General features: G+C 27.3%; 7 protein-coding genes and 1 long non-coding RNA gene across 18 annotated transcripts; 5 read left to right on the top strand and 3 right to left on the bottom strand.

Moving 5' to 3' along the window:
• Positions 1–590: 590 nt before the first annotated feature.
• Positions 591–7,209, bottom strand: LOC107998862 (GTP-binding protein Di-Ras2-like). Of its 5 annotated transcripts, none has more exons than XM_062078402.1 (5): positions 7,070–7,209; positions 6,744–6,818; positions 5,681–5,883; positions 4,120–4,338; positions 591–3,615 (listed from the first exon to the last, which is right to left on the bottom strand). In XM_062078402.1, exons 3-5 carry the CDS (start codon positions 5,816–5,818, stop codon positions 3,382–3,384), a joined length of 591 nt encoding a protein of 196 aa, XP_061934386.1. In that variant the 5' UTR covers positions 5,819–5,883; positions 6,744–6,818; positions 7,070–7,209; the 3' UTR covers positions 591–3,381. The 5 variants fall into 5 exon arrangements, with proteins under 5 accessions (XP_061934386.1, XP_061934388.1, XP_061934385.1 ...); XM_062078404.1 differs by having other exon boundaries at positions 5,681–5,866; XM_062078401.1 differs by lacking the exon at positions 7,070–7,209 and adding an exon at positions 6,892–7,032.
• Positions 2,218–3,711, top strand: LOC114578042 (uncharacterized). The gene is made up of 2 exons (XR_003698627.2): positions 2,218–2,355; positions 3,435–3,711. It is a non-coding gene; the product is annotated as an uncharacterized LOC114578042 (long non-coding RNA).
• On the top strand, positions 7,106–14,554 carry LOC107998864 (probable ATP-dependent RNA helicase kurz). Of its 4 annotated transcripts, XM_062078393.1 has the most exons (18): positions 7,106–7,249; positions 7,362–7,431; positions 9,490–9,723; positions 9,804–9,983; positions 10,042–10,326; positions 10,401–11,018; positions 11,087–11,438; positions 11,515–11,773; positions 11,866–12,064; positions 12,148–12,380; positions 12,465–12,688; positions 12,758–13,003; positions 13,088–13,277; positions 13,435–13,575; positions 13,636–13,839; positions 13,921–14,139; positions 14,208–14,305; positions 14,375–14,554. In XM_062078393.1, the coding sequence occupies exons 3-18, from the start codon at positions 9,649–9,651 to the stop codon at positions 14,449–14,451; spliced, it is 3,600 nt and encodes a 1,199-aa protein (XP_061934377.1). In that variant the 5' UTR covers positions 7,106–7,249; positions 7,362–7,431; positions 9,490–9,648; the 3' UTR covers positions 14,452–14,554. The 4 variants fall into 4 exon arrangements, with proteins under 4 accessions (XP_061934377.1, XP_061934378.1, XP_061934376.1 ...); XM_062078392.1 differs by lacking the exons at positions 7,106–7,249; positions 7,362–7,431 and adding an exon at positions 8,886–9,353; XM_062078391.1 differs by lacking the exons at positions 7,106–7,249; positions 7,362–7,431 and adding an exon at positions 8,957–9,353 and having other exon boundaries at positions 9,433–9,723.
• Positions 7,558–8,744, bottom strand: LOC107998863 (ARL14 effector protein). Of its 2 annotated transcripts, XM_017058377.3 has the most exons (3): positions 8,257–8,638; positions 7,925–8,190; positions 7,558–7,855 (listed from the first exon to the last, which is right to left on the bottom strand). In XM_017058377.3, exons 1-3 carry the CDS (start codon positions 8,320–8,322, stop codon positions 7,771–7,773), a joined length of 417 nt encoding a protein of 138 aa, XP_016913866.1. In that variant the 5' UTR covers positions 8,323–8,638; the 3' UTR covers positions 7,558–7,770. The 2 variants fall into 2 exon arrangements, with proteins under 2 accessions (XP_016913866.1, XP_061934390.1); XM_062078406.1 differs by having other exon boundaries at positions 7,558–8,190; positions 8,257–8,744.
• A 137-nt stretch (positions 14,555–14,691) lies between the features above and the next one.
• LOC107992585 (thioredoxin-related transmembrane protein 2 homolog) lies at positions 14,692–16,136 on the bottom strand. The gene is made up of 5 exons (XM_017048539.3): positions 15,993–16,136; positions 15,728–15,908; positions 15,480–15,666; positions 15,205–15,400; positions 14,692–15,124 (listed from the first exon to the last, which is right to left on the bottom strand). Exons 1-5 carry the CDS (start codon positions 16,134–16,136, stop codon positions 15,026–15,028), a joined length of 807 nt encoding a protein of 268 aa, XP_016904028.1. The 3' UTR covers positions 14,692–15,025.
• On the top strand, positions 16,016–18,615 carry LOC107992624 (N(4)-(Beta-N-acetylglucosaminyl)-L-asparaginase-like). 2 transcript variants are annotated; one of them, XM_017048634.3, is made up of 7 exons: positions 16,016–16,477; positions 16,661–16,845; positions 16,994–17,268; positions 17,353–17,509; positions 17,596–17,821; positions 17,883–18,181; positions 18,248–18,615. In XM_017048634.3, the coding sequence occupies exons 3-7, from the start codon at positions 17,139–17,141 to the stop codon at positions 18,510–18,512; spliced, it is 1,077 nt and encodes a 358-aa protein (XP_016904123.1). In that variant the 5' UTR covers positions 16,016–16,477; positions 16,661–16,845; positions 16,994–17,138; the 3' UTR covers positions 18,513–18,615. The 2 variants fall into 2 exon arrangements, with proteins under 2 accessions (XP_016904123.1, XP_061934381.1); XM_062078397.1 differs by having other exon boundaries at positions 16,020–16,477; positions 16,661–16,887.
• On the top strand, positions 18,463–20,971 carry LOC107992623 (protein Red). Its single transcript, XM_028664209.2, has 4 exons — positions 18,463–18,604; positions 18,711–19,054; positions 19,149–19,663; positions 19,745–20,971. The coding sequence occupies exons 3-4, from the start codon at positions 19,172–19,174 to the stop codon at positions 20,801–20,803; spliced, it is 1,551 nt and encodes a 516-aa protein (XP_028520010.1). The 5' UTR covers positions 18,463–18,604; positions 18,711–19,054; positions 19,149–19,171; the 3' UTR covers positions 20,804–20,971.
• An 801-nt stretch (positions 20,972–21,772) lies between these two features.
• On the top strand, positions 21,773–26,349 carry LOC107992622 (cytosolic 10-formyltetrahydrofolate dehydrogenase). Of its 2 annotated transcripts, XM_017048632.3 has the most exons (8): positions 21,773–22,062; positions 22,327–22,374; positions 22,754–22,902; positions 22,978–23,212; positions 23,598–24,277; positions 24,389–24,803; positions 24,871–25,529; positions 25,626–26,349. In XM_017048632.3, exons 3-8 carry the CDS (start codon positions 22,767–22,769, stop codon positions 26,201–26,203), a joined length of 2,703 nt encoding a protein of 900 aa, XP_016904121.1. In that variant the 5' UTR covers positions 21,773–22,062; positions 22,327–22,374; positions 22,754–22,766; the 3' UTR covers positions 26,204–26,349. The 2 variants fall into 2 exon arrangements, with proteins under 2 accessions (XP_016904121.1, XP_061934379.1); XM_062078395.1 differs by lacking the exon at positions 22,327–22,374 and having other exon boundaries at positions 22,761–22,902.
• The last annotated feature ends 115 nt before the right edge of the window (positions 26,350–26,464 follow it).

Below are 26,464 nucleotides of genomic sequence, written 5' to 3'. Positions count from 1 at the left end.
TCTACAAAATTGTTCATCAATATTCGTAAAAGGAGCACTGATTTCCAGTGCAGATAGAAAATTGTGAATCTTCGATAAGATAAAAATTTTCAAAAATGTAATTTTAAATATTAATCGTGATTAAAAAAGGATTAAATTAAAAATTATGATTGCAAATTCTTACAAATAATATAAAAAGAATTGATCTATAATTACGCGGAAGAAGCTCACAATTTTTATAAATTACATCAATTGTGTATGGCCCCGAAAAAATCATAGAATACGATTTACCGGTTTTTAATTCGCATGTGTGTGTATATATGTTTTCTTCGTTTTTCCTCCTCCTAATATGTCTTCTTTTTTCTCATCTTTTAGCTTGCTGAGGGTCGATTTCATAAGGTCAGATTCGCCTTTGACTGAACACTATTTAACCTTGTATCTAAATATAACAGAATATATATATGCACATACATTCACATATAGATGAGCTAATGCATGTATGCATCATGTCATCAAGAAATTAAAGCAACACTGAACATTCTCACAAATCTTTCCCATCTTTTCAACTATGTACAATATTTAAAAAAAAAAATAATATAGTTAAATAATAATTGAATTTAGATTAATTCCGCTTTTCTTTATTTACAAGTTATAAAATTAGATTTGTGCTATAACGTAAATCTTGAAATATAAGTGAATCGACGTGAAACCGCCCTCGTTTCTAAAACGGTGCACTCATGTATATGCTCGTATGCTCAAGATACAAGATATACATATTCGTTTCGTGAAATAACCATTAGTAATAATAATGATCATAGCAAAACTGATAATTTGTCTATTGTAATATCAATGGGATAATGTTCGCTTTCATTAATCCCAATATGTTGGACTGAGTAGAGAATACACTGTTCGTCCTTTAAAGCTATGATTGAATGTATGGACACGAGTAGACAAGAAAATTGACTGCGTAAAAAGTGGCTGAAACCATAATTCGTTGATGTTCATAGAAAACGAGCAACGCAGATATTCTAATGGTCAAATTAGAATTTACATTTTCATCCACTCGTATCTTCATTGAATTTCTTAAACAAAAAAAAGTCTTACAATACAGAGATGAGATCGAATAAGAATTAAATACAAAGAAAATTGTAATAATGGCTCCAACAAAATCGAGGTGGAGTCTGAGCAAATTTTTCAAATTGATAGATTAATAGAATCCAGGTATTCTCCTATAAAACTTTATTATAAAATGTGCTATTAAGTTAAATTTTCTACACACGTGTATATAAATAGGTATTAGGGATAAATATTCTTCATCAATTATTATATTTTCTGATAGTATTTCATAATATCAAAATACAATTCAAAAATACTAGTTCTAAGATTAGAAAACTTTTGAAATCTAACTAAATCTCAAGTATAATCTAAACTAAACTTAGATTCAAATATTATCAAAATTAAAATCTAATTCAATTTTAAAAATCTAATTCAAATTCAATTCATTTATTTTTAAATTCGATGTTATATTTGTAAATACTTTCTATATTCTAAACTGAAGAAGAACTGAAGATTTTTTTCAAACTTTCTATTTTTTTTATTCATCAAATATTATCAATAGGAATTGATTAAAAATCATTGTGCCTCAAAATGAAATTTATAGCTATAACTTCATGTTCATTTTATATTAATGATACATATAATAATTCTGAAAATTTGATATTTAGATTGAAAATTTTGCCCAAACCTAGTTTAGGTACCTCTTTTACAACAATAAACGCGAATAGCAAGATGAACGAAACTCGAGTCGAGGAACAAACGAGCCCTTCGCGGCGAGTTCTTTTAATTAACGTTTCCTCGCAAACACTAACAAACCTACGTTTGTATATAATATACAGGAGGAAAACACTAAAATATGAGTCAACATGGAAAACGCGTGGTGCCTAATGAACCTTGTACGTGTACATGTAAATACATAAACTTCTCTGTTCATCTCTGTGTATTTGTGTATGTATGTGTATTTGTGTGTATGTTGTGTATTTGGGTTTATGTTTATATCAACGTGACGAGTAATAAATCCTAATTAGCATCATTACAAAAACCTTACAACTATTCAACAAAAACCAATCTTGTAACAACTTTTATCTAATTTTGTCGTTTCTTGTTCGCACGTTCCCCCTACTATATCCCTAGCTGAAGAAACTTGTGCGACACCGGTCCCAAAATTAATGATCGCAGTAGTCTCAGACAGCGATTTTGGAAGATTTTCGTGAAAGAGCATATTATTTTTTGAATCATATTCAGTATATCTCTTATATATTCATTATTACAATTTTGTACCGGTTACTCTTTCAAGAAAAATCCACTTTGTTTCATTGGGTATGTAAAATCATTTTTTGTTGTTGGTTCTTAATATAAAGATCGGTTATTGCCGGTCCAAACAATCACGTTTCTTGCATAGTAAACTCGACATAGCCAAACGGATGAAAGTCAAAATGTAACGAGCTTACTAATATAAAATAATCGCCTTTTTTTATATGACGATTTGTGAATCATGATTCATATATGACGGATATTCATCGTATACTTATGAAAATATTCAAACGATGATTCTCGTAAAATTCAGAATTGCGATTCAGATTTCTCGATTAATTTGCCGCCGTTGATTTTTTGTGACTAATAAAATATAGAAACAAATGTTAGCATTTACACGATAGCTAAAAATCGCTTATTCGTAGTAAACTGAATAAGGAATAAGTGCTGCGAAATTAAATATTACATCGGATGAGTTTCTATACGTTTGAATGTGTATTATACACGAATCGCGATTCACAAATCACCGCATGAAAGAATGATGAGATGTATACTGTATATGTGAATCGCGAATCCCACATAAAAAAATGCATATATATCGTTGGTCTTATGAAACCTAAGAGACCGAGTACGTTGTTCTGTATCAAAATTGAAAAAAATTTGTTGATAGTATAGAATAACGTTTTGTTAGAAAGAGACTAAAAATAATCTTAATGTTTTGAATCTACTGTCGTATGAAATCAGCATGTCTCTTACGAATATAACCTTACAATATACAATCATTTCAAGAGAATCCGAAACGTTTCAAAAAATTAGTTTTTTAGCACAAGAATAAGCTTCTTAATAAACAAGGAGTATTTTAGAATGTACCCTGTACGACACGTAGCTTTCTAGGATATTTATCATCCTTTTTGTTAACACAAATTTAACTTATATTAATACTGGTTGTGTCGAGATTACCATGGCAGATGTTATGCCGGGTCAAAAGAATGACAACAATGACGACTGTTACTTTTGTCGTTTTTTAGTTTCTTGTCGCCTGAAAATGCGATGTATTGCAATTTCTTATTCTTCTTGTTCCACTTTCGCCCGTTACATTACGCAGCATTTCTCTTTCAGACTAATCGCGTTGTTACTTTGTACAGGCTGTAATGATACTGATCTATTTTTTTCGAGCATCAGTAGATCCCGGAACAAGGCGTTTACGTTATGATTCGTCTTGGCAGATGTCTCCAAAAAACCACATCCCCAATTTGCGGCTTCTGCTGCACCTTCGCTCATTGATACTTCACGCACTGATGGACTCTCATCACATTTATTTCCAACCTGTTAAATAATTAAAAGAATCGAATCGAAAAATCAAATCATAAATTTGTTATTTTTTTATTTATAATTAAAAAATAAAATTTATATGAAAAATTATTAAAATTCTTTTGAATAGTTTTTATTATTACATCACTTATGCTATTAAAAAATTTAATAATATATATATATATATATATATATATATATATATATAAATTTAATAACATATATATATATATATATATGTTTAATAACATCAAAAGTTTTTTTTGAATAATTCGAAAATTAAAATAAATTATCAATTAAATCTAAAGAAAAAAATTACTAAAAGAAGTCTTTTATAATATATTTGAGTCATTAAGATTATCGATAGAAAATAATTAATTGATAAGATCATCGATATTTTTTATAATAAATTTTTATATTTTCTTTGTAATATTTCCGCATATCGATGAAAGATCTTTTAAACTTAAAAATCTCTATATAGTTATCAATTGAAAATTCATGTCAAAAAATAGATCTTACCAACATTATAGGTATCTGTGATATATCCTGCCCTTTAAGTTCTCTAATAATGGCCCAGATTGGTCGTAGTTCCTCGAGGCTTTGCCGTGAGCACACCGAATATACGAGGATGAAGGCATGACCTTTGCTTATGGAAAGCCGCTGCATCGCGGGAAACTGATGAGACCCCGTTGTGTCGGTAATTTGAAGCGTGCATATGTTTTTATTGCAGCTTATCACCTGAAATATCGCATCATAATCGTCCCATTTCGTTTATTTTTTGTCACGCTTCTCGTCGCACACACAGCACAGGTCTCAACAATTTCACCAACGAAGCTTTTATACTTTTTCTCTTTTCAAAACTTCTTCAGTAATTCCAATGTGCTTGAAACTAATATTGCAACAATTGATTAAAAAATAATTTAAATCTATTATAATTTCGATCGATATCGATATCAGCGAAAAATCAATTGAACAAAACTGTCGATAAATTGAATTATCGACTAATCAAACAATTCCAATTATTGCGCGATCTACAATATTTTTGTTAAAGTTAATAAAAACAAATCTTAATTGATATTTATGATATACATAGAATAAAATGAAAATGTACAAGCTAAAAATATCCTTTATGTTCTTAAATATTTATGAAGGAAAATATATCGTTAATTATTAAACAATAAAAAAATATTCAAATTAAAAATATTCAAATATCAATTAAAAATATTTAAACATTAAAAATATATATATTTAAATACGAATAAAAGAAACAAAAAGAAAGAGAAAATCAATTGCTTAGTTACGATTCAATTTCATGTAAATTTTATTATAATTACAGAACAAGATAATAATTTGAAGATGAGCGATTAGATTAAAACAATAATCTTGCATCATGTATGAATCATCAACCAAGCGTCAGCAATTTACGTCACGAAAAAAAAGTTATTTATCTGATCTAAAAAATTTATTATTATATACGATATATATTTATTATTTGCCTATCCAATTCAATTCTATTTCGGTTAAAAATTCTACATACAATTATTTTGAAAGGTAGGATCACAAAATCAATTTAAATGAGAAATCCAAAAATTCTAAAATATTATATAAAATGCAATAAAATTAGGAATCAAAGCAATTTTCTATTTTAAGAAAAATGATAAATTTTGTTTACAGTATGGAATTCTGGAAATAATTAATTAATTAAAAATAAAATTTGCATGTATAATTGCATGTACATTAACTTCGCATCTATAAGTGTTAGACACTATAAATATTAGAACGAAATATTAGAATTAATTTTTGAAAATGAAATATATGAATAAAAATTCATTCTATATTTATATTTATAAACAAAATTGGTAAATTTGTAATTTTTTTATAATCTTTAATTTTTTATATGTATATATATATATATAATAACATATATATTTTTTATACATAATAGTAAAGTATATTTAATAAAAAAAAAATTTTAATTTTTTTATTAATCTCTATGCAAGATAAGAGTTATATATATATCCTATATATCCTATAATCCTATATACATATATATAGGATTTATGTTTTTTTTTAGACTTACCTGTCTATATGTATCCTCGATAGTAGGTATATAGGATTCACGAAAAGTTCCTTTCACGAAACGCAATACGAGAGAACTCTTGCCAACACCACCCGCTCCAAACACCACCACGCGATAATCGTTGCTCTGCTCTGGCATTCTGACATCTGCCGTCCCGATGATGTTAACCCCCGTTAACCGGGGTCCCTTCAGTATAAATTTATCTGTCATACATAACGTACAAAAACGAAATTGACTTGAAAATCCATGGATTTTGCATAAAGATTGTAACAACCCTCCGCCATTCTATAGTTTTCTTTTTTTTTTTTTACACTTCTGTTAATTATTTACACCGATTAACATATTTTTCTTATTCGATTTCCATAAGAATGTGATTATCAATTGATTGTATAAAACAAATTATTTTGTACAACAATAAAATAAAATTATTATATATATGTATATAATAATAATAATAAATCTTTAATTGACGTCAATTTAATAAATTCAAAAAATTTAATATCAAATTATTGATTTACATTCTTTTTTTATCATTATAATTTGTTAATATAATATTTAACTTCTATAATGAACTATTATTATCATTTTTCTTAATGATATTGCGATATTTAATCGCTAAAAAAAACCGTCAACTTGATATAAATGCCACTTCATAATCCTCTTATGACCCGTAATCATCCCTCTACATGTGTATATATTCAACAAGTGATGTTTGAGACTCGAGACTCTTGTCATCGTTATCAAACAAGATTTTCACTAGAATATTCACATAGAAATCAATGATTATAATATTAAAACCAATTTAAGAAACTTCTATATCAATATTTGATTAATCGTTATCATTTCTATCATTTAATCATTTCCAAAATGTTTAAAAAAATTAAATAAAAATTAAATAATCAGTATAAACACATAACAGAAGTATATTCTGAAAATATATGTAACCAATTACTGAACCACGACCACGGTTAAATGTCGACGCGTCACGCATTAGATGATAAGATCTCGATCGTATTGACCCGATGATGCGGAAGGTCTGCAGATAATAAAGTATTTCGTGAACCTTGTATAGCAGACGATACTGTCGTGCGCTTTCTTTTCTTCAAGTCACTTAGATCTCCGGTAAACTATACTATTCCTGAAAAAAATGTTAATTTTCTCGATGCACTTCTCAATTTTTCTCTTCTAATTTAAAAAATAATGATAAAAACCGCATTCAAATGTAATTTTTGTTAAAATATAAAGAATCTTCTTCCACTCCAAAGGAAGAAGCAACGTGAATCCTTTCAAGAATCAGGATAATAACAATTGGCTTGAGAATGTTCGTCTCGTGTCAATGTAATAATTGCTACACAATATTCAAGTACTTTAATCACGACTGTTGATTACCAAATAATCGATTGGCAAATATTGCGTTCGATTTTTAATAGCCACAGAATCAGCATATTCGTAGCACTCAACGGTTGCTCGCTGCTGTAAACTTTCACGATCTCAAAGGAAAACGAAGCGCACGCCCTCCGCACCGGGACTCACCCTACTCCGCCAGTTGAATGTGTGTATGTGCGTTAGGTACGTGCGCACTATGCCAAAAGTATCGCGGAAAATCAATAGCACATTTGTGTATTTGTGACATGCACGTGCATCGTTGACTGTGCGTTTTCAATCTTTCTTGTTTTTACAGAACATTTTGGAATAATTTTTCCTTGACTATTTTACTGAAATATACGCTGGATTCATTTTGAACAGGAATGGTAAGCTTAATGTCAGATGCACTAAAATTCTTAAAATTCTACATGCATGATTCAAAAGAGATTTTAAGAAAGGATATTAATTTAAAAGTTATAAGAGGAATATTATAAAGAAATAGAAGATATAAATATTCTTATATATCATTTTTCATATTCTAATTATAATCTAATTATAATTGTAATGTACATAACTTACATAATGCTAATAAAATTGAAAATAAATATAAATATATAGTTTGGTGAAAAATTGATAGTAAAGTTCTTACACAGCACAGCCATAAAGTTCTTATAAAAATAATATCACTAACAATATAATTATTTAACTGATTTAATTTTTGAACTTCAAGTTTCTTTCAATAATGGATTTTTTATGATGACATCGCTTCCTTCATTTTCTATAGATTCGTATGTCCACTTACGATTATTCCTAATAAAAAACTTATTTTTGATATTTAAAAAATAAATAAATTTAAAAAATAATTTTTTAATATCATACCTGCATTCATGACCACACTTAGGAGAATTGCATTTAGGACAAGAAAAATGACATCCAGCACAATTTAAATTTAAACAATCACAAAGATCATCTCCTGTTTGAGTATAAACTCCATTTTCATCATACATAACATGTCTTTTGTGACCTTGATACAACCGTCGATGTAGTTTTCGTTTTTCTCTTTCACTATGTTCCGGATCAAAGTTACGTAGAAATTTTTTTGTTACGCTATCTACTCCTTTTTGTCGCGATCCTCGGGTACTTTTCTGTGATGAAAAATAATATAAGAATCTAGAAAAATTGAAATTTATGATAGTATATCAAAAACTTACTCGTTCAGCACGTGGAGGAGTCTCTAAAATTGGATGTGAATTTTCATTCGAATTTCCTGTATCCATATCTTATATTTAAGATTTGATATAAAGTTTTAATTATATATTTAATTATAAATTTTGATTAACATAACCTCCATTATATAAAATACTTATTATAATTTAAAAATCTAGTTTAAGATTCACATAATAGTATATATATTAATATTTGAGAAGAAAGAAAAAATTACACAATATAATTAAAAAATTGATTGCATTTTTCTTTAATTAATTATTTCACAACAGATTAACGATTTATCAAAACAAATTGTATCTTTTAATATCACATTTATATATTTCACATTTAATGTTCAGCGACATGAACGACATCCTGCGAAATTATTAGAAAATAATATTTTTTTCATTATCTATTGTTGATATTTATTAATTTATCACAGATGAAATTTAGGATAAATATAAAGATGGAAGTAGGATAAATACGAGAATTAGCGCCATCTGTCGATAAAATTAATATATAGATAAGAAGAGTAAATAGTAAGAGAAGAATAGAATAAAATAAAAATAGACTATCAAGGCCATCTTTTGAATATCAAAGAAAAAAATAAGATAGAATAAGCATTATAGATTAGCGCCATCTCTTTTTACAATTATTTAAGAGATAATGCTGGTTAATTTTTATTCTATTTTTTCCTATCAGTCTTTTTGTTTATACTTGCATTTGATACATAATCATAAATGAAATACAAATAATAATTACATTGATATTATATATAATATATATGTATGATATTAATTATTTATCATATTATATTTTTATCATTTCTCCTTTAAAGTAGAAGATTAAATTTAATAATAAAAAAATATTAAAATAAAAATTAAAAAAATATATAAATATTATATTCTCAATTTTATAATATATTTCTCATTTGTATTTAAGATGACAATTTCATAAAATATATCTCGTATAATATATTTTTATTAAATTCAAAAATTTAAAAAATATAATTTTATTTTTGGGAATATAATACAGTAGTATTGTAATATACTTGTAATATACTTAAATTATTTGTACTATATGTAGTTCTGACATTAAAACGGTAAGGATATGAAAAGTATTCTTGAAGTATGAAACAAAAAAATAAATATTAAAAAAAATATTAAATATTAAAATATTAGTTTGTAGATATATTGAATGCCGATTATAGATAATTATTTCTGTTTTCTTTCATAAAGAATGTTAGATGACTTAATTCGTACACGTGGTTAAAATTATAACCAAGTAATACATATATATATATATATATAAAATGCATATATATGTATAAGTAAAAATAATGATTGTAAAAATATATTAAAAAAAGAAACATATTGTAATTGAAAAATTTTCACACAATGGGAAGAAAAAAATATAATTGGAAAGCAAGAAATAATATAGAAGTTATAATTGATAACTCTGCGACTAAAAAGGTATTTCTATAGTAATATAATATAGTAATATAATTATTGAAAAAAATGAAAAGAAAAAATATTTACAAAATCTTTTTTAGATTCCTATAAATATTATACATCGTGAAGATAATTTTGATAGTTGTAATGCATTAGTCCTCCCAAATGAAAAGAGGAAAACCAAGAAGAAAGTTAAAAATACTATTACTACTCGATTATTATCTAAAAAACGTAGGAAACAATTAGAAAAAGTTATAGAAAAAAAGAAAAAAAAATTACAGGTAAGTTATTGAGCATAAAATTTGTTTTTATTTTATTTTTTTATTTTTACTTTAACAGAGAACAGAACTTCTAAAAGAATTAGCAAAAGTACAAGCATCACCAGAAGAATTAAAACAATATATATCTTTGACAAGTGTACAAACTAAAGGATTAAAACGTCATTTTAGAGAAGCCGAATTATCTGTTAAAGAATGTAAAATTGATTCGAATATTAAAAATGAAAATGATACAATAGAAATGCCTATAAATGCTATTAAAGTTAGCAAAAAAAAAAGATTAGCTATTTTAGAAAAAGAAGTAATTAAAAAAACAATTTCAAATTTAAATGTTATTGGATTTGATGTAAGTTAATAACAATCTATCAAACCAAACAACAAACCAAATATTAACATAATTGTTAATGTAATTTGTTATAGGAATCTAGTAATAGCGAATTAGAATCAGATACAAAGAATAATGAAGATGAACAAGAAGAAGGTGCAACAAATATTATATTTTTAGAAAAAGATAAAATAAAGGGAAAAAATGAGCATATTTCAAATAAAAAAAATGATCTCACAGACGGAAATATAACAAAAAATACTATAGAAGAAGAAAAAAAATCAGTCACTTTAATTAAAAAATCCTTAAAGCCACAGCAGCTGATAGAAAAAAAGTCTGCTCTGTTTGTAATGCTACAAAGAAAACCAGAAATTCAAGCAGCTAGATTAAAATTACCAGTAGTAGCAGAAGAACAAGTTATAATGGAAATCATTAATGAAAATCCTGTTGTAATAATTACTGGTGAAACAGGCAGTGGTAAAACTACGCAAGTTCCACAATTTCTTTATGAAGCTGGCTATGCTCAAGAAAAGTTAATTGGAATTACAGAACCACGAAGAGTAGCAGCTATATCTATGAGTAAACGTGTTGCTCAAGAAATGAATCTTACTGAAAAAGAAATTTCTTACTTGATTCGTTTCGAAGGAAATGTTACACCTGAAACAAAAATCAAATTTATGACTGATGGTGTATTATTAAAGGAAATACAGAATGTAATTATTTAAATAAATTGAATAGAATTCTTTGGAATAATTATAATCAACAATTTTTAATATTTTAGGATTTTTTACTGACGAAATATTCGATAATTATTCTAGATGAAGCACATGAACGTAGTGTATATACCGATATTTTGATAGGATTGTTATCACGAATTGTACCATTACGGAATAAAAGAAAAAATTCTTTGAAACTTGTAATTATGTCAGCTACATTACATGTAGAAGAATTTGTAGAAAATAACAAATTATTTAAAATGAAACCACCTATATTAACAGTGGAATCAAGACAATTTCCTGTTACAATACATTTTAATAAAACAACAAGCATTAATTATATTTCTGATGCTTTAAAAAAAGCTATAAAAATACATACTCGACTTCCTGATGGTGGAATTTTAATATTTTTGACAGGTATATTCTTTAAAATTTCAAATTATTTATAAATCTTATAATACATTTTTTTTAAAAATATATATCATTAATTTAGGACAACGAGAGGTAAATTTCGTAGTACGGAAATTACGTCAAGCTTTTTCTACAAAAAATAAAAAAAAAATTACAAAAAAAATAAAAAAATCAGAAAATAAAGATTTTTCAAAAGAGAAAGAAGATATTCAAGATAAAAATGATAATAACGAAAATGATAATATTGATAGTGATAATGATTTTTGTTACAAAAAAGCTATTCATTATAACAAATTATATCAAAAAAATCAAATTCAACTACCAAACATTAATCTGGATAAGTAATAATATATATTTATTTTTTTATATAATTAACTATTATATATTATATAACTTTTTTCTAATTATCTTATAATTATACACTAATTTTTAGTTATTCTGTATCATCAATTCCTATTGATGATACATACGAAGATTTAATTACTGCAGAAGATGATGAAGAAGAACAATTAAATGAAAATGAAGATGAAAGTGAAGAAGAAGATATTATTAATCCAAAGATCTGCATAAATGCACAACCATTATGGGTTTTACCATTGTATTCTTTGCTTCCAAGTCATAAACAAGCAAGAGTAATTTAAAAATTCAAAAATATTATAATTCGTAAAAATAGCAATTAAGAATTTAACAAGAATTAATCAATTTTTATCTTTAGGTTTTTGAACCACCTCCAGAAGGTCATCGTTTATGTGTGGTATCCACAAATGTAGCAGAAACTTCCTTAACTATACCTAATATAAAATATGTAATAGATTGTGGACGTTGTAAAATGAGAATGTATGATAAAGTAACTGGTGTTAGTACATACAAAGTCTGTTATACTAGTAAGGCATCTGCTAATCAACGGGCAGGAAGAGCTGGTAGAACTGGTCCTGGACATTGTTATAGGTATTTATTTACTTTGAAATATTAATTCATAATTAATTCATAATTAGAAAATATAATTTCTTTATTAATAAATATTAATTATAGGTTATATTCTTCAGCAGTGTTTAATAACCATTTTGAACAGTTTAGCCAATCAGAGATTCAAAGAAAACCTGTAGATGATTTAATTTTACAAATGAAAGTCATGAATATTGACAAGGTTGTGAATTTTCCTTTTCCAACACCACCAGATGTTACACAATTAAAAATGGCTGAAAAAAGACTAATAATACTTGGAATTTTAGAACAGCCAGCTATTGAAAAAGAAGGTATAATTGTAATTCTTTATTAATTAAATATAATCAATTATTTATTCATTGTAATTACTCTTTATTTAGATTTATATAGTGCTAAAGTAACATTACTTGGTCGCAGTATAGCTGCATTTCCTGTTGCTCCTCGTTACGGAAAAATGTTAGCTTTGTCTCATCAACATAATCTTCTTCAATATACAGTGTGTATGGTGGCTGCGCTTTCTGTTCAAGAGATATTGATGGAAACATTTGATATAGATGTTGATTCTCGGAATAAATGGTTACAAATAAAACGTTTTTGGGCTGGTACTGGCAATAGTTTACTTCTTGGTACATGATTTAAATTTTTTAAAAATTATGATAATAAGATGTAAATATATTAATTAATTAAAGATAATATATTCTACGAAAAAGGTGATCTGATGGTTTTAATCAGAGCTGTAGGAAGTGCAGAATATGCGGGAACTAAAGGAAAATTATTTTCATTTTGTGAAGAACATGGTTTACGACATAAGGCGATTGTGGAAATTCGAAAACTCCGACAGCAACTAACAAATGAAATTAATTTGAACATTCAAGATTTGAATCTCATTATTGATCCACAGTATGTATAGTAAATAATAAGAACTAAAAAAATGAGGAAATATGTACGGAGAATTCAAATTCAGAGAAAATCGGATTTTATATTTTGTTTTTCATTTTTTTAGTTAATTATCTTTATTTACATTATTAAAAAATTTATTTCTTTAATTTTAATTCAGGATGAAACCTCCAGTTGATATGGAAGCCAAACTTCTCAGGCAAATAGTTCTTGCAGGAATGGCTGATCAAGTTGCAAGAAAAGTGATGCCAGATGAGATTAATGAAGATCAAGATAAAGCTAAATGGAAATATGCCTATAAGTAAGATATTAAATATTTCTTAACCATTTTAAATATATAATTAGATAATTTTTTGTATAGAACTGTAGATATGGAAGAGCCAGTATTTCTACATTCCTCATGTGTTCTTCGAAAAATATGTCCTGAATGGGTAGTTTATCAGGAAATTTATGAAACAAATAAAATGTATATGCGTGGTGTCACAGCTATAGAATCAGAATGGCTGCCTAAATTTGCTCCTTCTCTATGTCAACTTGGAGATCCTTTGACTAATCCACCACCAAGGTATACAAATCTATTTTTTTTTTTTTTTTTATATATATATATATATAATAAAACATTTCTTATATCATTTAATTTATGAAGGTACGATCCAGAAAGTGGAAAAATAATGTGTAGTATAACAGGAACATTCGGAAAAGCAGGTTGGAAATTACCAATAATGGATATGGAATATCCATTGTCCATAGATGGAGTTAAATGGTTTGCATGCTTTTTTTTAGAAGGAAAAGTATTTCCAAAATTAAAACAATTCGTTTCTTCATTATTATCAACTCCTCAAAGCATTACCAAAGCATGGGCTAAGTAAGATTTTAAATAGAATTAAAATAAATAAAACAATTCAAAATTAATAATCTAACATGGAATTTTAGATTAATTCCGCGAACGCAAGAAATGACGCAACTATTATTATCTCATGGAATTATGTCAAAAGTACAATTATTAGAAACTTGGAAAGCAGATAGAAATTGTAAGTATATGTTTTTTGTACTTAAATATAGTCTCAATGATATTAAGAAATTATCGTTATAAATTTCAGTTCTTTTATCAGCTTATCAAAAATGGTTGCCAGAATCAATGCACGGACATATCATGATCATTTGGCCACCTGTATAATAAATTTTATATTAAATTATATATCCATAATTGTATATTATATAAATACTTGATATATATAATATAATATTTGAATTTTATAATATATAAATATTTAATATAATTATCTATTTCGATAAAATTTTACTTAGTTCAACGAAACTGCAATATTTATGTTTAATTTATATTTATGTTTAATATAATTTATGTTTAACTTAATTAGAAATTTTGCTTTGGTTTCGACAAATTATAATTTATACATATAGTGCTTCTATGTTTTATTTAATTTCAATTAATATAATTATTTAATAAATTAGTATCTTAACCTAATATCTTATATTACAGTATATTAGTACTTATATACAATAAGCTATAATATATTAAGAAATATCTACTTATAGTGAAGTTAAAAATACATATAATGATAGAAAATATAATGAATATTTACAAAATATTTGCAGTTTCGCTATGAATGGAAATTGCGCAAGACATTTTATTCTAAACTCCATTATTCTATATAAAGTAATCTTCATTTAAAATCGCATTGGCAGTGCTATGATAGTAAACATTTCAACATTTGGAAATACTGATTAGATCACTCTGTTTTTACTATTTTTTTTTCCTTCTTCTTGATTGGATTTTTTTTACAATCTCTATAAATATTATTTAAATCAAAAGCTGCTTTTATATTATCCTAAAAAATAATTCATTTTTTTATATAATGCATTCCAATTATATACATTCCAAAATTTAAAAATTTATTGTTACACATACCAATGAAAAAAGAAATTTAATCAGTTTTCCTTTATGATCTGCATGTGGACGTCTTTCTATTTCTTTACCTTCTTTAAATAAGATTAAAGTAGGAAGCTGTTTGCTGGTACTAGCATCACTAATATGATATTTTAGTGCAGCATCTGGATATCTACCTATATCTACTTTTCCGAATTTCAAATTTTCTAAAGCATATCTACAAATTTATAAAATATTATTTTTAATATAATATTATATAATTATTCATAATACATAAATAATTGTTCATTACGAACTCTGCTGAAAGTTCGGAGAATATTGGTGCAAAATTAACACAAGCTGGATTCCAAGCTGTGTAGAATGCAACTAACCAAATGACTTTTGTATCACGGTAAAGTTCTTCTTGTAATCCATTCGCACCACGTAAATACGTTACCTTTTCTGGACCTTGATATGTTGGTTCAGGAAACATTAAACCGCATACTATAATTATTGAATTATATAATAATGTTCATTTGAAAATTATTATCAAATAAATACTTACAAATGAATATAATAGCAAATATTATTCCCATACGAATATCTGCATAAAACCAAAGAATCAGATTTGCAACTTTAGTATATACAAAGCTGGATGATAAATAGCTTATCATAGTTACACTTCCAGTTTTTCGTGTCCTTATCATTATAACTATTATGAGAAAAAATAGTATCTCTGTTTCTCTCTAAAATAAAAATATATTTACTATAAAATATACTCTATTCAAATAATTTAATAACATTTCTATTTTTATCTTTAAATGACTTACTCCATCAAGTTCACATTCAGCTTGTGCGAATACATAATTACAAATAATTGATATACGTTTGGAAATAATGTATGAAAGACTAAGTAAAATATTTATAAAATAGTAAGGCTTCAACAAAAGTCGCAGATCTTTTTTAAAAGGCATTTTCTTTTAAATGAATATGAGAGGGGTTATGTATACTGATTAGGATAACAGCAACTCCCAAATTTGGGAGAATACTTTTATCCTATTTTAGCTTTAAACAAAAAGTGTTTTAATTGAATAAAAAATACTTTAAATAATTTCTTATAATTTAATTTCTTTTTCAGCAAAAATGTGTGAAACAATCTTAAACATCGATTATAAATTGCTTATGTCACGAATTCTTTCATGTTTAGTCAAACTTCAAATAATAATTTGAATTATTTTATAAGTTTTATTTACTTATTGTAATACAAAATTATAATAAAAAAAAATATAAGTGGATTATGATTTCACTTCAAAAAGTAAATAGTAAATTATTATAATTCAAAAGAATGTAAAAGAGAGAGAGAGAGAGAGAGAGAGAGAGAGAGAGAGAGAGAGAGAGAGAGAGAGAGAGAGAGAGAGAGAGAGAGAGAGAGAGAGAGAGAGAGAGGAAATTTTTCTATTATTTATTTAATTAATATATTAAATTATATTTTTTACAGATACATCAATACATAAAATAATTTAGATAAATTATTAATTATTAATAATATTCGATAAATAAATCAAATAAAATTATGATTAATATTTATTATTTGATAAGAATTTATAATTGATCATAATATATACGTTTATTGAACTTGATATCTTGTTAAATTTTTCCACAAATACGATAAGATTTCATATTGTAAGAAAATTTAATTATTTAATTTAAAAAATTTAATTTATTGTAAATATTACTTCTTATATTTCTTATATTATCAATTATTATAAATTTACAGTGAAAATAATTCACATCATATTCATCTTTTTGTAAATCTCATTAATTTTTATAGATTATCAAATCATTCCAGAAATATTATATCAAAGCAAAACAAATATATATACATAATCTAACATCAGAAAGATATATCCCCTCTTTCTTTATGAACAAAGATCATTAAGTCTTAATATTAATCAATAGCTAACTGAACTTCAAACATGAAGATCTTACTAACTATTTACTTGATTGTATATCTTTCTTTAACACAGTATCAAGAAGTTTTTGCTTTTAATAAGAGTATTCCTTTAGTAGTTATTACTTGGGATTATGAAAATGCTACACAAACAGGTATATTCAAAGAAATAATTTTATAAGACTATAATAATAATATAACAACTTTATTGATATTATTGTGTTTATAATTTGTTTTAGCATGGAATGTTTTGAATAATGAAGAGAGAAGTGCTCTGGATGCTATAGAAGAAAGTTGCAGTTTGTGTGAAGATCAGAGATGTAGAAAAACTGTAGGATATGGGGGTAGTCCAGATGAATCTGGAGAAACAACTTTAGATGCTCTTATTATGGATGGGTATATATATATATAATATACTTATATATACTTATATATACATATGTAAAATACTGTTTCTGATTTTATTATTTGTTTAAAAATAGAGTAACAATGGATGTAGGTGGTGTAGGTTTGTTAAGAAATGTTAAGAATGCAATTTCAGTTGCCCGTAAAGTTTTACATAATACTAAACATTCTTTAATTGGTGGAGAATTAGCCACAAAATTTGCCGTAGAAATGGGATTTAAAAAAGAATCTTTACAAACAGAAGAATCAAAAAAAATGTGGTTAGACTGGAAAACAAAAAAATGCCAACCTAATTTTTGGAAGGTAAATTATTTTTATTACAGAAATTCTACATATATTTAATTATATATATATCTTTTTTTAGAACGTAAATCCAGATCCAACAAAGAGTTGTGGGCCATATCGTTCAAAAGATTTTATGGATAATAATTTGGAAGAACACTTATCATATGTGACTGAAGAAAATCACGATACGATCGGAGTTATAGCTATAGATTCAAATGGGCATATAGCAGCTGGTACATCAACAAATGGTGCCAGAAATAAAATTCCTGGTCGTATTGGAGATTCTCCAATAGCAGGTGCAGGTGCATATGCTGATCAAGATGTTGGTGCGGCAGCTGGAACCGGCGAAGGAGATATCATGATGCGATTTTTACCAAGGTAAAAGAATTCAATGAATAATATAATTTTTTCTATTTTGTAGTTTTATATCTAGGGATTTTTTAGTTTTTTAGCTGTAGAGGAAATGCGCCGCGATGCCACTCCTACTGCAGCTGCAACCACAGCAATTAGTAGAATCGCTAAACATTATCCTACATTCACTGGTGCAGTAATTGCATTAAATAAACATGGAGAATATGGAGCTGCATGCAATGGAATTACCCGTTTCGCATATTATGTGGCCAATCCTGAATTAGGAAAGCCAACGATACATTATGCTACTTGTATAGATGCTAAATATCAAGTTTTTAATGCTAAAAACATTAAATGATTTTTTTGTAATTTCTTCGATTTTTAATGTTTATTAAGAGAAATTGATAATATTTTTTGACAAATTATTTTTGATTACAATAAAAGTTGAAGGTATGCAAAAATGAAGTATTATTATTTTCTAAATGAAATTTTAATTTTTTTATATTTAATTTGCTTAATAAAATTTAAATTTAAAATCATAATCTTTTTCCGTTAGATGTCAATAATATTCAAGATTTCTGAAGAAGATTCACATATGTAAAATCTATTAATCTGGAAATTAATAGAGAGGGAATAAACAAAATTTAACGACGCCATCTATCCAATGATAAAATTTATATTATGTAGTACTACTAAATAACTAGTAGATGGCATCGCATTGTATTATTTCTCTAATAGGTTATTGTTTCCTTACAGTTCTCCATTCTATTATTTTTTAACTTTGTGATATTTGTTAATAAAGATATTCTATTGTGATGATAGTAATCTGTCAAAATAATTCAATGATAAATTCTTTTTTAAATTAATATTGTAAATTTTAAAATATCAAATATATATAAGGTATATATTTACAATTTATAACATTAGTATTTTATCTAGTTTTCAATGTTTTATGATGATTTTAATATTTAATAAATTAACCTCGATATTTTAGAACATTTATATACAATAATCAAAATGCCAGAAACAACGGAAGAAGATATGGGAATGTCTGTTCGTTTAACGAACGATGATTTCCGGAAATTATTGATGACACCAAGAGCATCTGTTCCATCTGCTACTCCAGCTTCTGTACCTGGAACTGCTCGAGATGCTAATGCAAAAACTGCACAAACACCGAATGTTAGTGGTGGCAGTCGTGCAGAATTACGAAGGAAAAAAAAAAGTTTTTATGCCAAATTAAAAAAACAGGAAGAAGATAAAATGGCAGAATTAGCAGAGAAATATAGAGATAGAGCTAGAGAACGTAGGGATGGTACAAATCAAGATTATCAAGCAGAAGATCCAATGAATAGTGCCAGTGCATATCGTGCAGTTGCGCCAGATTTAAAATCAGGAATGGATGCAGCTGAACGTAGAAGACAAATGATTCAACAATCAAAATTCTTAGGTGGTGACATGGAGCATACTCATTTAGTAAAAGGATTAGATTATGCTCTTCTTCAAAAAGTAAGAATCTGCAAAAAAAAATGATTTAATTTGTAATATAGAAATAAAAATAAATTTATAAGATAATATTTTATTTTATAGGTACGTAGTGAAATAGAAGCAAAAGAACATGAACAGGAACAGGAAATGGAAAAATTGGTTAAGCCAAAGGATAAAAAGGATAAAAAAGAGGGAGAAAAGAAAGATGATGAAATGCAGTTTAAAACTAAAATAGGACGCAATATTTATAGAACAATTATAACCATGAAATCTAAACAGATTGAAAGAAATGAATTATTTACTCCTGGCCGCATGGCTTATGTAATTGAATTAGATGATGAAAATACAGATGTGGATATACCAACTACTCTCATTAGAAGCAAGGCAGATGTACCCACTATAGATAATACTCCTACTTTAACAACAAATGATATCGTAATAAACAAACTGGCACAAATTTTATCTTATCTCCGTCAAGGTAATCGTCATGGTAAAAAAGGAAAGAAATATAAAGATGGTAGATCAAGACCTGATGATATGAACGACATGGATATTGCTCCAAGACCGCAGGACGAAAGTATTTATGGAGATATTGGTGATTATGTTCCAACAATTAGTAAGAAAGATCCAAATCAACCGCGGGAAAAGAAAAAAGGTTCTTATTTTGATAAACCAGAGAATGGTTTGGATACGGATGATAAAGCAAATACTCCCCAATTGCCAAATGTTGCATCTTCCAATTCAGATAATAATGCACCAAAAAAAGGTGCACTCCTTAATAAATTAGCTGCTGAACCAGAAGGATATGCAGAATGTTATCCAGGCTTGGATGAGATGCAAGATGCTATAGATGATTCGGATGATGAAGTAGATTATACCAAAATGGATCTTGGTAATAAAAAGGGTCCTATTGGCAGATGGGATTTTGATACACCTGAAGAATACAGTGAATATATGAATAATAAAGAAGCCTTACCAAAAGCAGCATTTCAATATGGTGTAAAAATGGCTGATGGCAGAAGAACAAGAAAATATAATAAAGAAAAGAATGAAAAAGCTGAATTAGATAGAGAATGGCAGAAAATTCAGAATATTATGAATAAAAGAAAACCCACGACAGTATTGGATGGTACATCAGAATTCAAAGTTCCAAGATATTAAATATTCAATCTGTATAAATTTGTTTTCCCAATTAATTTTATTTCGTTAAAATAATAATATTATATGTATAATATATAAATAATATATAATAGTATATAATCGATTTGTTCGTGATTAAAACATGTACAAGATCAGGGATATAATAAAAGACTGTACAATATTTTTAAATCTGTTCTGATTTTCTGAAATTGCGTTCTAATATCATAATTAAAAATTTACATTATTTTTTATTCATCTTGACCCAAGTTTTTAGATGCTTGTGACCTTAAACCGACTAAAACCAGTACGAAACTGGTCATGTAAACATCATATTGATAACCTATGACCAATTGATAGGGAGGAATCTTTCATTCATATTCGTTCGAACCAGTTAAAACTTGTAATTTACTATTATACATAATTATATATAATTTACTATATTTACTATAATAGATCTAATAAAACATTATTAATTCTTAATGTTTAAGTATTTTATATATTTATAATAACTGGTTTATTATTTTATAAATTATATTAAATATTTAATATTTAATAATTTATTAATTTATATTAAATATTTAATAATTTTCTCTATTTTCAATCAAAAATCTTTTTTGAAAATATAATTTATTTTTAATTAATTACATTCGATGCTAATATGTATTGTATGTACTAAATAATTTGAATTTATAAATATTTATTATTAATTCTATACATATATATATATTCAAAATGAGCGTGCTTTTTATTATATAGATATATAGACTATTATATGATGTATAAAATATAAGTTCATATCAGAATATGCTACATAATCCTAATAATTCCCGATTAATTTATGGTATATTCATATTTGACATTTTCGTTGGTTGATAACGTACAATATTATTCTTAATATATTGTAATTATTACTATACTATTCTATTGTTTTATCCATACTTTCACATATCTGAAATTCATTAACTCATTATATTTTTAAGGGGATGCACTGGGAAATCCACGTTAGCTGATAAAAATCAGAATAACAATCGTAATATACAGATAAATATACAGAAGAGTTAAAAAAAAATTTCTTGACCCTGGTTACTGATACAGCCAGCTTATATAAACGTAACACGTTTTAGCGCGTTTCAGTTCGATAGTCACAAGTGTTGCTTAATCGTCGAATAACAGTCAGTGAAGTGAATATATTTCTATACAATCAGAAAATCGAAGATATTAATTTTCTAATGCTGTTCCTGAAGAATTTCCTTTCAATACGCTCCTACGTCGTGAATACCGTAAGATAAAATGCTAAAATTTGTAAATACATATTGTATAAAATATTGCTTTATTATTCGAATAATTTAAACATAAATGGTAGAAATTAGAATAACGATTGGGTGATAGCATATTGGATACATTTGGTGATAGTAGATGATAATACATTTAATGCTAATAACATGGTCATTGTAGAAATAGAAGAGTAATTCCATTTATTCTTCTTCCTATCTTGTAACAACTTTTCCTTTGCACAGCTTCTTTACTATGTCTTCTCTTTGCAGTTCACTTGAAAGTACAGTGAAAGTTAGAAGAGATCGCGGAACAAATAGGTATGTATATTATATGCTGCATAATGTTTGCTATAACGGCATGATTAATATTTGGTATTGGGTCAATTGAAGAATAATAATAATATATATAGAGAGAGATTTATTAAAATGAGTATAGTGAGGTCATAAAGAATTATGTTATGAATCCGTATATTTATTTAAAATATTTATTTATTTTTTTTTTACTATATTTATTTCTCTTTATAATTATATATTTTTATATTTACTAATAATTTAACTATAATATTTAATTATATAATTAACTATAATCATTTTAATTTTTTAATTTAATTATTTTATTTCACTATATTTCACTATACTCTTTCATGATAAAAAACATTGTTAAATATTAGCAGAATAAAAATTAAAATATCTTGAGTATTTAGACGACAATGGCGCAACTCAAAGTGGCAATAATCGGTCAAAGCAACTTCGCAGCCGAGGTTTACAAACTTCTGAAATTGAATGGTCACCAGATTACAGGGGTCTTTACTATTCCTGACAAAGGGAATCGAGAAGATCCTCTGGGTAATTATATATTCCACAAAAAATTTATATCGATCAACGGATATTATTAATATTTTGACATTTTACTTTTTACAGCCATAACAGCAAAAATCGATAATACTCCAGTTTTTAAGATCAAGTCTTGGAGAAGCAAAGGAGCGACCTTGCCGGAAGTGCTCAAGTTATATAAAGGAATCGAAGTGGATTTAAATGTTCTTCCATTCTGCAGTCAATTCATTCCCATGGAGGTCATCAATCATCCTCGTCATCGCAGTATATGTTACCATCCATCTTTACTACCAAGGCACAGAGGAGCTAGCGCTATTACCTGGTTAGTTCTTTTAATACGTAATATGTTACACGATTGAAATTACCTAATATAATATAGAAGAATGTTTATGGACTACTATGTGAATTCTTAATCGCTTATCTTAGCAAAAGAGTACCACTGGCGACAAGAAAGGGAAGGAGGAGTAATAAGACACTGTGAATTGAAACGCAAGCTTATCTTGAAACTGGTTCGACTCCGTTTTCGTGTGCAATCGAAACGTATAATACATGTTTATTCTTAGCTTTCTCGTTTAATGAATATAATGATAAGAAAACCGATAAATTTTCAAGAATCACTGTGCAATCATTCTTTCCTAAGTAATTCAAGTTTATCATGCAAAAATAATAATCTTCTTATGCTTTTTTTTTTTTTTTACTTTTCTTAGGACTTTGATAGAAGGAGATGATACTGCAGGTTTCTCTATTTTCTGGGCCGATGATGGTCTCGATACTGGACCAATCTTGCTTCAAAGATCATGTAAAGTAAACTCCAATGATACTTTGGATTCTTTGTACAATAACTTTCTGTATCCTGAAGGAATTAAGGCCATGGTGGAGGCCGTAAATCTTGTAGCTAAAGGAAACGCTCCTATGATTCCTCAAAAGGAAGAAGGAGCCACTTATGATCCTATGATGAATAAAAAAGAACTTCAAAAAATAGATTGGACTAAGCCTGCAAAACAAGTTCATAATTTCATACGTGGTCTCGATAGCACTCCAGGTGCGTGGACTATTATCGATGGTGAAGAAGTTCGTCTATTTGGTTCTATCTTATGGAGTGGTGATCAAATACCCGAACACGAGATTGAAGTGAATGTAGAGGATAGATTGGGCATTATTCATAAAGATGGACTGTTAATTAAAGCTGTTGATAATCACTTTATCAATGTGGAAAGAATAAAAGTTGGAACTAGAATTATACTTGCAAGCCAATTTGGTCAGAAGAGTGAAGATACCATAATTGAATTTACTGCAGAAGAACAAAAAATCATAGAATCTTTGAAGCGGACTTGGGAAGGTATTCTAAATATGGATGTTAATGAGGATACAGATTTCTTTGCCTGCGGTAAGATATTTATCCAAAAACATATTTGAAAGAAATTATCCAAAAACATATTTGAAAGAAAAACATTTTAAAAGAAAGAGCATTGAAAAATTTAAAATATTTCTTTTACAGGTGCAGGAAGTATGGATGTTATAAGATTAGTAGAAGAGATAAAGGATAATTTGGGAGTAATTTTGCAAAATATCGACGTCTTCATGGCTCCGGTGTTTATTCAGTTTGTAAATAAAGTAGTTTTAACAGCACGAGGTATCTCTACCTCTAAAGAAATCAAATATGATGTTGTGGAAGTGCAAACGAACAATATGACTCTAAAATTCCCTAGACAATTATTTATTAATGGAGAATTTGTAAATGGCCACGGAAATCCTATAGACACGATTAATCCTCATGATGAAACGATTATTTGTTCTGTTGAAACTGGCACCGTGGAGGATGTGGATAAGGCAGTTAAGGCAGCCAAGAAAGCTTTCGAAGAAGGAGAATGGAGCAAAATTAGCGCCAGAGAGCGTGGAGCTCTTCTTTTCAAGTAAATATTTTCGATTGTAAATTTTTATTTATTTTAATTAATTCTGAATCAATAATCTTTTTTTCAGACTAGCAGATTTAATGGAACAACATAAGGAAGAATTAGCAACCATAGAGAGCATAGATTCCGGGGCAGTATATACATTAGCCTTAAAGACCCATATAGGAATGTCCATCGAAACTTGGAGATATTTCGCTGGTTGGTGTGACAAGATTCAAGGCTCTACTATACCAATAACTCATGCCAGACCAAATCGTAACTTAACCTTCACCCGAAAAGAACCTATTGGTGTCTGTGGCTTGGTAACTCCTTGGAATTATCCTTTGATGATGCTTTCTTGGAAAATGGCAGCTTGTCTGGCAGCAGGCAATACTGTGGTAATGAAACCAGCACAAGCTTCACCTTTAACAGCTTTGAAATTCGCAGAATTAACTGCAAGAGCTGGTTTTCCACCTGGAGTGGTGAATATCGTACCAGGAAACGGAACTGAGACTGGAAATGCAATTTGTGAACATCTTCTAATTAGAAAACTAGGCTTCACTGGGTCTACGCAAATTGGACAGTCTATAATGAAATCTTGTGCAAATAGTAATTTGAAAAAAGTATCCTTAGAATTAGGTGGAAAAAGTCCTTTAGTTATTTTCGAAGATACTGATTTACAGCAAGCAATTAAAATTGCAATGAACAGCGTATTTTTCAACAAAGGAGAAAACTGTATAGCTGCTGGTATAATATTCAGAATATTGTATAAAAATCTTATTTAAAAAGTGATTAATCTATTATTTATAAAAGAAAATCAAAACATTTATTCTTTTTAAATAGGTCGGCTATTTGTGGAAGAGACAATTCATGACGAATTCTTAAAAAGGATAGTGGAGGAGACTAAGAAGATTTCCATAGGAAATCCTCTAGATAGAAGCACAGGCCATGGGCCACAGAATCATAAAGCTCATTTAAACAAACTTTTGAAATTTGTGGAACGTGGAATTAAAGAAGGAGCTAAATTAATTTATGGTGGAAAAAGATTAGACCGTCCAGGATGGTATTTTGAGCCAACAATATTTACAGACGTGAAAGATGACATGTACATAGCTAAAGAGGAATCTTTTGGTCCCATCATGGTTATTTCCAAATTCAGTTCGAAGAACGTAGATGACATGATTGCAAGAGCGAATAATACAGAATATGGATTGGCTTCTGGTATCTTGACAAAGGATATTAGTAGAGCTCTTAGATTTGCTGAGAAAATAGAAGCTGGAACAGTATTCATTAATACATATAATAAAACAGATGTGGCTGCACCTTTTGGTGGTTTCAAAATGTCTGGTTTTGGTAAAGACTTGGGTCAAGAAGCTTTGAACGAATATCTAAAAACAAAAACTATCACTGTAGAATATTAGAATATTTTATTTCAATTTCATTATTCTTCATCACAATCTCGTCTTTCATATTTCATGTATTAAATATATATTTGTATTATAAATTTTTACATTATTCATATCCATAATTTTTTTATTTATATTAAATAAATTTTTTGATTATTTTATATTTCGTTTTTAATTTGAAAGACCTAAAATAATATCTAAAAGATAACCGTTATCTCTTAGGAGACAGTAAAATCTTGCTCCCACGTATGCGAGCTATATAAACAGTTTTTGTAC

This window comes from Apis cerana, linkage group LG8 (genome assembly GCF_029169275.1).
Source record: "Apis cerana isolate GH-2021 linkage group LG8, AcerK_1.0, whole genome shotgun sequence".
Lineage (NCBI taxonomy): Eukaryota > Metazoa > Arthropoda > Insecta > Hymenoptera > Apidae > Apis > Apis cerana.
Note: the sequence above shows the minus strand (reverse complement) of the source record. Positions and strands in the feature narration are given on the sequence as shown.